Source organism: Gouania willdenowi, chromosome 1, assembly GCF_900634775.1.
Source record: "Gouania willdenowi chromosome 1, fGouWil2.1, whole genome shotgun sequence".
Taxonomy (NCBI): Eukaryota; Metazoa; Chordata; class Actinopteri; order Blenniiformes; family Gobiesocidae; genus Gouania; species Gouania willdenowi.
In genome coordinates, this window is record NC_041044.1 from 762,226 (window position 1) to 772,441 (window position 10,216).

Genomic DNA, 10,216 nt, shown 5'->3' on the forward strand with positions numbered 1-10,216 from the left:
ATGAGGAACCTGTGGTCGAAGTCCCCGCTACTAGCTGGGCTGACCACATGGAGTACGTGCACGGGTTGGCCGAGGTCGAGCCGGAGTTCTCCGAGGGCTCTAACCTGCCTCTGGTAGGACTAGAAGCCGACCGTGAGGACGATGACGTGCTGGACATCGGTCTGGACGTTCATGGTTTGTCGGAGGATGAGCTAGATGCGTTGTCGCCTGGAGAATGTGCCGCCGCTGCTGCGCCGGTTAACCAGGACGACACATCTTTCTACTCTCTGTGCCGCCGTGCAGCTGAGAGGCTGGAAGTGGAGTGGCCCTCTCCTCCCCCGGTTCAAAAACCGTCACGGTTTGCGGGATTTTTTCTCCCTCCCGAGCCTAGGGTGGTTAAGAATAGCCTGCCCATGTTCCCGGATTTTATCTCGGAGTTGACATCAACATGGAACAAACCACTGTCTACCCGCGTCACGGTGCCCGGCTATGGACAGTTTTTGGATTTGGATGGAGCGGAAAAGGCTGGCTTAGTCAACCCTCCACCTATGGAGCCTTCTCTGGCTGCGTTTCTGGCGCCTTCTCACAACCATGGCGTGAGCGGCCCCACATCGCTTCCTTCCAAGCACTGTAGATTTTCCTCCTCGCAGCTGGATAAAATCTACAGAGCGCAGGCAGGCACCGCTCGTGCACTGAGCTCTGTCACCATGCTGCAGACCTATCAGGCTATGCGGCTGGCTGAGCTCAGTTCGCTGCTTCCCCCCGACAGCTCTCTGGCTCCTCTTCTTAACGAGGTGAGGGTCGCCACGGATTATATCCTCCGGGTGTCCCGCTGTGCAGCGCTCTCCCTCGGCAGAGGAATGGCGTCTACCGTGGTGTCACAGAGACACCTGTGGCTGACTCTATCGGATGTTCCAGAGAGAGACCGGGCCGTTTATTTGGACGAGCCGGTATCTCCCATGGGTTTGTTCGGGCAATCTCTTGACGCCATTCAGGCACGTTTTGAGTTAGGGAAGAAACAAGCTGAAGCCCTGCGCAGCATCATACCCAGGCGTGACGCTAAGCCCAAACAAGCGGCAGGTGCACGCAGGCCTGCAGCGCCACCTCCGCCGCCCTACAAGAAGGCTACACCTCCGTCAGGTTTCGGACAACCGGGGAAGGTGCAGCCTCCTGCGCCGCAGGTTCCTCGTCATGCTCCACACCACTCGGCTTGGAGCAAAGGTCCGCCGCAGGGCTTCCAAAAGGGCCCAGCGCATAGGCGGAAGAAGCCACACACCTCCTAGCAGTGGGACTGAGTGGAGAGGGACTGAAGCAGCAGGGAGACGCTGCTGTCCCTATTTTGTTGCCGCCGAAAAGGCGCCGGCCGAGTTCTGTTCAGGGGCCCAATCCCAAAAGGCATTGTTCTCTCCTAACACAGTCTCCCAAGCACAATCCCCCCATGCACACAAATGCACATCTGTTACCTCTGTTTATAAACCCCAGTTCGGGGGTGTTGAATGTTTCTCAGGTTACTGTAAAGTTTTGCAATGTTCGTCACTTTCTTGGTGCCCCTTTAAAGGTTCACTCTATGCCTACTGCAAATATGCCCATGTGGCACTCAATAAAAAGTGCATTTTGTATAAAAAAACAAAGAAAAACAACACAAGCTCCAACTCATGTAAACCTGGTCGGTCATGTGAGGCTGCTACCCCCCAGCACGCTAGAGGGCAGCAGCACTCCACCCACAGTGCTACAGGTCAGTCCGCTCGCTGCCCACCTTCCCAGGTGGCGCGCATGCGCACTCACCCCTTGGGTAGAGAGGACCGTTGCTATGGGTTACCGGTTACAGTTCCGGGTCAGACCTCCACGCTTCACTTCTGTAATAAACACAGTGGTAAAGAAGGAGGCTGCAGCTGTAATGAGGGAGGAAATACACACGCTTTTGAGCAAGAAAGCGGTGAGAGTGGTGCCCACTTCGGAGATGAAAAGAGGTTGGTACAGCCGTTATTTCATTATTCCGAAGAAAGGGGGGGGACTCCGTCCTATATTAGACCTGCGAGTGTTGAACAGGTATCTGCGGACGTACAGGTTCAAGATGCTAACACTCAGACAGCTACTGAGCGCTATCAATCCGGGGGATTGGTTCACAACTATAGATCTCACGGACGCTTATTTTCATGTGGCAATACACCCGGACCACAGGCAGTTTCTAAGGTTTGCATTCGAAGGTGTAGCCTACGAATACCTTGTGCTTCCATTCGGTTTGTCGCTCGCCCCTCGCACCTTTACCAAGTGTGTCGAGGCGGCGTTAGCTCCTCTGCGGGAGAAAGGCGTGCGTGTCTTAGCCTATCTGGACGACTGGGCTCTGTTAGCGAGTTCGAGAGAGCAGTCAGCAGCAGATCTGTCTCTTGTTCTGTCCCATATCCGAGCTCTGGGTTTTTCAGTGAACATGAAAAAGAGCTCGCTGACCCCGAGTCAGCAGTTTTCTTTCCTCGGTCTGGAGATATGCTCTTTAACCGGCCGAGCGCGTCTGTCGGAGGGCAGGGTGGCCGCGTTTCACCGCTGCCTCGCTCAGTTTCAACTGGGACGCAAACTACGTTTCCGATTGGTCCTGCAGCTTTTGGGCATGATGGCGTCTATGATTGCTGTAGTGCCGCTCGGACTGTTAAAGATGCGCGCTTTTCAGCGCTGGTCTCGCTCACACCGGCTGTGTCCACAGCGTCACCTCCAGCGGATGTTGATAATAACTCCGTCTTGTATGATGGCTCTCCACCCTTGGAGGGATCCCGGGTTACTAAGCCAGGGCTCCCCGGTAGGGAGGGTGTGCTTTCGCAAAGTGGTGACCACAGATGCCTCCCTGATGGGATGGGGGGCTCTGTGCAACGGAGCAGCAGTGAGAGGACTCTGGACCTCAGTACAGAGCAGGCTTCACATAAATTATCTGGAGCTGCTGGCAGCTTTCTTGGCCCTGAAGTATTTTCGCTCTGTGCTATCAGACCAACATGTTCTGATCAGGACGGACAACACTACAGTGGTCTCGTACATAAACAGGCAAGGGGGTACACGATCACTTCCCCTGCTAAAACTGACTCACTCTCTGTTGATGTGGGGCAGTGTTCATTTTCTGTCTCTGAGAGCCACTCATGTTCCAGGACGCCTGAACCTGGGTGCAGACCTTCTCTCCAGAGGGGGTCCCCTTGTGAGAGAGTGGAGATTACACCCTTTGGTAGTGGCTCAGATATGGGTTCGATTTGGCAGGGCGGAGGTGGACCTCTTTGCTTCCAGGGCAAACGCCCACTGCCCCCTGTTCTTTTCCATAACAGACCACAATGCACCTCTGGGTATGGATGCGCTAGCGCACCCATGGCCCAACATGCTCCTGTATGCGTTTCCCCCAGTAGAAATGATACTGCCTGTGTTGGAGAGAGTGCGTCGTCAGGGTCTGTCCCTGATTCTGGTGGCCCCTCGGTGGCCTGCGAAATCATGGTATGCCGAGATAATCAATCTACTGGCAGCGGAGCCGTGGCAGCTTCCTCTACGCAGGGACCTCCTTTCGCAGGCAGGTGGAGAAGTGGTTCATCCACGTCCGGAATTGTGGCAGCTACGTGCCTACCTGTTGAACGGTCAAATTTAATGGCTCAGGGTCTGCCCCCAAGTGTGGTGGCAACGATCCAGAGTGCTAGGGCATCATCCACTCGTGGCTTATATGCTTATAAATGGCGAGCATTCGAGCAATGGTGTCAGGACCGAGATGTACTCCCATTTCAGTGTTCGATTGTGGAGGTTTTGACTTTTCTTCAGGAATTGTTGGATAAAGGTCTGTCCTTTTCCACTATTAAGGTTTATTTGGCGGCTATATCTGCCTGCCATGTTGGTTTCAATGGAGTGACGCCAGGTGCGCATCCGCTGGCCATGCGTTTTTTAAAGGGAATTCGCCGGCTGAGGCCTGTGGTGAAATCCATCATCCCCTCATGGGATTTAACTGTAGTGCTGGATGCTCTCTCTGGCCCCCCTTTTGAGCCTATGGAGTCAGCAGATATGAAATTTCTGTCATATAAGACTGCACTACTTCTCGCTTTGACCTCCGCTAAGCGAGTGGGCGATCTTCATGCTTTATCAGTGCATCCTTCTTGTACCCAGTTCACTTCAGATGGTTCTAAGGTCACATTACGCCCAAACATGGCATATGTGCCTAAGATCATCCCTTCAGCTCATAGCTCCATGATTTTTGAGCTAATTAGTTTTTGCCCTCCTCCTTTTGCATCTGAGGAGCAAAGGAGGTTACATTCCTTGTGTCCTGTACGTGCTCTACATGAATACATAGACCGCACTAGGAGTGTGCGTTTATGTGACCAGCTGTTTGTGTGTTTTGCTAATCCAGCTAAGGGTAAAGCCCTGTCTAAACAGCGGCTTTCTCACTGGATTGTGGAGGCTATCTCCCTGGCCTACAACAGCAGGGGTCTTCAGTTACCTCAGGGTGTAAGAACACATTCGACCAGGGGCGTATGTACATCGTGGGCTTTGTTTAGGGGGGTATCTTTGAGTGACATCTGTCGTGCTGCCAGTTGGTCATCACCACACACTTTTGTTCGGTTTTACCGTCTGGATGTAACGGCCCCTTCGGTGGCCCATTCGGTTCTTTCCACTGGGTCTAGCATGCACTAGAGGTGCTGGAGGTTGGCTTCCGGTTCATAGCTGCTCTGCGGGGCGTGTATACATGTCCCATACTATATGTGTTGTACCGAGTGAATCGACTGAAAGGGAACAAAATGTTATGTCTATAACCTGTTCCCTGAAGGAGAGGAACGAGGTACAACACTTCTTTGCCCCGCTACACAGATGGGCTCGGTGAAGAGCGGCTACTGAACTGAAGGATGACTGTGATGACAGCGTATTTATGAGGCAGGCGGAGCCTCATTTACGTCATCACAGATCATCTGCCTTAAAGGCGTGATTAGAGGTTTTCTTCAGTAGGCCACGCGGGGGCGTGATATCCCATACTATATGTGTTGTACCTCGTTCCTCTCCTTCAGGGAACAGAAGTTATAGACATAACATTTCGTTTTCTGGCAGGGTTGGAGTCAATAACATCTCTCAATTACAATTATGACTTTAATTATCCATGTTCAAGGATCAAAGCAGGTTAAAGGTATGATCAGTACCTGCTAGCTGTTAGCTTCAGGATGCTAGTCCTCTACAGCCAAAAGGGGGCGCTACATAGATCTATAGTCCATAGAGATGTTGCACCAAAGAGAGAAGAATCATCATCTAATGACCTTTTATCTCCTCTTCTCCACGTAAAGGTCCATGTTTGTCCTTCAGCTTGGTAACAATCAAACTAACCTCCACAGGTTCAGTGGAGAACATCTAATTATTCAGTCACCTTCATCTTACTGGACCAACAGCATCTCACTGAACTAGTCTTCATTCACACTCTAGTGCCCCCTACAATCTGACCCTCAGACCCTCTGATACACATGGTGATGGTTTGTGTAGCAGCACAAACACATGCTGAAGGTCCAGGTTTAAGGTCTAAGTGAAGGTCCAGGTGAAGGTCCAGATGAATGTCCAGGTGAAGGTCCAGGTTAATGTCCAGGTGAAAGTCTAGATAAAGGTCTAGTTGAAGGTCCAGGTGAAGGGTTAGATGAAGGTCCAGATGAAAGTCTAGGTGAAGGTCCAAATGAAGGTCTAGGTGAAGGTCCAGATGAAGGTCCAGGAAAAGTTTAGGTGAAGTTCTAGGGTAAAGGTCCAGAGTGGAGGTCCAGGTGAAGGTCTATATGAAGGTCCAGGTGAAGGTCCAGGTGAAGGTACGCGTGAGGGTCCAAGTGAATGTCTAGATGAAGGTCTAGTTGAAGGTCCAGGTGAAGGTTTAGATGAAGATCCAGGTCAAGGTCGAAGTGAAGGTCTAGGTTAAGGTCAAGGTGAAGGTCTGGGGTGAAGGTCCAGGTGAAGAAAATCTAGGTGAAGGTCCTAGTAAAACTCTAGGTTATGGTCCAGGTGAAGGGTTAGATGAAGGTCAAGGTCCAGGTAAAGATCTAGTTGAAGGTCAAGGTCTAGGTGAAAGTCTAGGGTAAAGGTCCAGGTCAAGGTATAGGGTAAAGGTCCTGGTGAAGGTCTAGGTGAAGGTCCAGGTGAAGTTCTAAGTGAAGGTCTAGGGTGAAGATCCAGGTGAAGGATTAGATGAAGGTCAAGGTCCAGGTGAAAGTCCAGGTGAAGGTCCAGGATGAAGATCCAGGGTGAAGGTCCAGGTGAAAGTTTTGGTGAAGGTCAAGGGTGAAGGTCTAAGTGAAGGGTTAGATTAAGGTCCAGGTGAAGGTCTTGATTAAAGTCTAGGTGAAGGTCTTCCTCAGTAATGCTCTCGCACTCTCAGTGTGATGTTGATGATGTTTCCATCAGCCTATGACAGACGTCCTGTTGCCATAAATTTGACTTACGACAGACGCCCTGTTGCCATAACTATAGGTTACTATTGTAACCCCGGTTCTATGAGTAATATGAGTGAGATGTCTCACTATGGGATGTTGCCTCTGCTACATTCCTCAGAATACCTATTTCACTTTGCCAATCCTGATTGGCCAGTGAAGCGCATCAGTCCGATGGGAGAACCTCCCACCTCCTAAAAAAGGAGGGGACGAACAGTCTGCGTCAATCTTAGTAAGCAAATCTCTTCTCCTCATTCGAGAAAAAAGGGCAGTCTGGTGAGACATCTCACCCATATTACTCGTAGAACTGGGGTTACGAAAGTAACCTATAGTTCTATTTCATAATATTTTGTAAGATGTCTCACTATGGGATATGGAAACTCCCGTAGTGCAGACAGGCTTACCGAACGTCACCAGCCCAGGGGGCAGGAGCCTGCTTACATCAAGACAGTAAGACCGCTCATGCCACTCACGGGGCGGATACATCCATCATGTAAAAGCGGACAAACGTGGGGGGCGAGGACCAGCTCGCCGCCGAACAGATGTCCTGGACAGACACTCCCCTGAACAAGGCCCAGGATGTGGCAAGTCCCCGAGTCGAGTGTGCACGCAGACCCGTAGGCTGCTGCTGACCCTGACACGAGTAAGCCAAAGCAATAGCCTCCACCACCCAGTGTGACAGGCGTTGCTTAGAGACAGGCTTCCCCTTACGGGGGTTGGCCCAGGAGACGAACAGCTGATCGCTCCTCCTGAGGGCCCTTGTCCTGTCCATATGAGTGCGAATCGCATGAACAGGACACAACAAATAGGGCCACTCCTCACTCTGTGAGGCAGAAAAGGCCAGCAGGTCAATGGGAGAACATGAGCCCACCAACTTCGGCACAAAGGCCAAGTTGGGTCTCAGAATGATCCTCGCATCACCTGGGGAAAGTTGAGTGCACGACGGGTGAACCGAGAGCCCATAGATGTCCCTGACCCTCTTGGCCGAACCCAGAGCCAGCTTTAAGGGAGGCAAACTTCAGGTTCGTCTCATCGGTTAAAATGGGCCCTTAAGACCCTCCAAAACCACCGCCAGATCCCATGGTGGAACCATCGATCTGGACACGGGTGGAGCCTCTACACACCCTTTATAAACCTGCATATGAGCAAATGCTGACCCGCTGTTTAGTCCACAAAGCCCACGTGACAGGTGGCGATCGCCGCCTAATACACCTTCACCGTGGAAAAGGCTTTGCGCTTGTCAATCAGGCCCTGCAGAATTGACAGAATCACACCCACCGGGCACTGAAAAGGAATGTGGCCTCCCTGGAGACACCAGCTCTCAAACACCCTCCACTTAGAGTCATAAAGAGACCTAGTGGAGGAGGCCCGAGCGCTCTGTATCTTAGAGATCACGTCCTGTGATAACCCTACAGCTGACAGATTGCGCCACATTGTGGCCAGGCCCACAGCACCAAGCTCTCTGGGCATGGATAGAACACCGTGCCTCCCGCCTGCGACAGCAGATCCCTGCGCAGCGAGAGCTGCCAGGGGGAAGCACAGAGCAGCTGGTAAATCTCCACCAACCAGTGCATAGCTACCACCAGGATCAGAGAATGGCCGTCTTCCCACACCCTCTGCAGGCTGGGAGGAATCAGAGCCATCGGGGGGACGCGTAGAGAAGCACGTGCGGCCAAGCGTGCACTAGTGCGTCTACGCCGAGGGGGGCACTCGTGCTGCGCAGGGAGAAACGAGCCCATAACTGTCGGGGTGCAACATCTGACAGTTCCAAGTAATTTATGTGAGAGCGCTGGAGGGCCACATTCCAGCGGCCCCTCACAGATCTGCCCTTGTAAACTCTACCCCAGCCTAACAAGCTGGTGTCGGTGGAGCTCACCTTCCTGTCTGTGACAGCGCCCAAGGGCACTCCATCCGCCAGGAAGCCGGGCACCCACTAGTGAAGCAGAGCTGCACCCTGGCGTAACCAAAACCCTCCTTGCGCCACGATGCACAGGGATCAGCCCAATTGAGGCCACCCACAGCTGGAATTCCCACAGAACAAAACATGCTTTGAAATACCTCACACGCTTCGCTGACAGGTACAGAGCGCAGGTACAGTCCCAGGAAGACTATCTCCTGGGAAGGGGATAACACGCTTCGTCTTTGAGGTTGACAGACGTGAACCAGTCCCTCTGACGTACCAAACGTATGAGGGAGGAATGCGTAAGCATCCTGAAAGCATATTTCCTGAGATCCCTGGTCAGGGCTCGTAAATCCAGGATAGGTCGGATCCCGGTCGCCCCTCGTGTGGGGACCAGAAAGTACCTGGAATAAAATCCCTCCCGGGAGCGACCGGGAACAAACTACAGTCTGTAACCCTTCGATAATGTCCATAATACCCAGGGCGGGGCTGCGAGCGCCTTCCATCTGTCTATCCTTAGGGAAAGAGAGGACAGGCGCTCTGGGGCCCTCACTGTGAGGGGCATTTGTCGCCAGGAAAAGAAGAAAATCCCACCTGCAAACAGTTAAACTGGTCAGAGCCAAAAATAGGTGAGGTACCTGAGAGGAGAAGAGGTTTAAGAATGACACGCACCTGTTCGTCCCCTCCTCTTATAGGAGGTGGGAGATTCTCCCATTGGACTGATGTGCTTCACTGGCCAATCAGGATTGGCAAAGTGAAATAGGTATTCTGAAGAATGTGGCAGAGGTGACATCCCATATTGAGACAACTCACTAAATAATATGAAATAGAACATAGGACAGACAGCCTGTTGCCATAACAATGACATATGACAGACAGCCTGTTGCCATAACAATGACCTACGAGAGGTGGTCTGTTGCCATAACGATGACTAAGACAGATGCCTTGTTGCCATAACGATGACATATGACAGATGGCCTGTTGCCATAACGATGATGTATTTGTGTTGTGAAGGTGGCGGCCAACACCTTGTCGTCCCCCCAGCACACAGGGAACTACACACACACTCTGTCTTCTCCTCAACACGCCCCCAACTACAACCTGCTGTCCCCCAGCCACCAGCCAAACTACGCCACCTATAAGGAAGGCTACAACGTTTACGGCATTGAGAGCGTCAAGATCTAACACGGGTAGGAGAGTGATGATTGATGGCAAACGTGTCCTGTGCTCACAGTCATGGACAGTGATTGATTCTGATTGGACCACCCACAGTGGGACAACAGCTGCATTAGCATCACTCTGTGAGGATGCAAACTGTGTCACTACACCTCAGTCAACCTTTCATTCACACCAAAGGGCAAACGCAGTTTACTGGAGGCAGTTCTTAATATAATGTATAGTACATAATATACAAATATTTTAAGTGCCGTAAATGACAGGGACTGTACAAAATATGCATGAATTAATGTGGCGCTCGAGTCATGTATGCAATAAAACAATAATACATATCATGATAGAAATGTGATCATATCAATAGAATGCTCAATAATTTCACTGAACTCCGTTAGAAATGGGAAAAAGGAATTGATGTTTTTAAACAGAAAATGCTTTAAAACCCGTTTTTTTCTCTCTTTAGTAAAAATCAGGTGCTAACATGACACGGAAATGTCTCACATGCATGTTTAGGGACAATATCACACGTTTACACACTATTATACACTGATAAAACAAGTTATTGGATGTTTAGAAAATGTGATAAACAGATATGTCCAATTCCACCCATAATAAAAAATTAATAATAATAATAAAGTGTACCTGTAGTGTAAATGTAAATAACAAAAAATGTGTTTAATTTATTACCAATAAACAAAAAATATGTACCTTTTTACAAAATACACACATTAAAAAGACTTTTTAGAACGATTTTATACCTTGG

The 10,216-nt window shown here is 50.8% G+C and overlaps 1 protein-coding gene across 2 annotated transcripts in view; it reads left to right on the top strand.

The window, feature by feature from the left end:
* Window positions 1–9,471, top strand: part of LOC114471097 (glutamate receptor 2-like) — a 100,323-nt gene extending 90,852 nt beyond the window's left edge. For both annotated transcript variants that reach the window (XM_028459690.1, XM_028459682.1), the window contains exon 19: window positions 9,295–9,471. In XM_028459690.1, coding sequence (XP_028315491.1) covers window positions 9,295–9,465 — 171 coding nt within the window. In that variant the 3' untranslated portion in view covers window positions 9,466–9,471. The remainder of the gene's footprint in view (window positions 1–9,294) is intronic.
* Window positions 9,472–10,216: the final 745 nt, after the last annotated feature.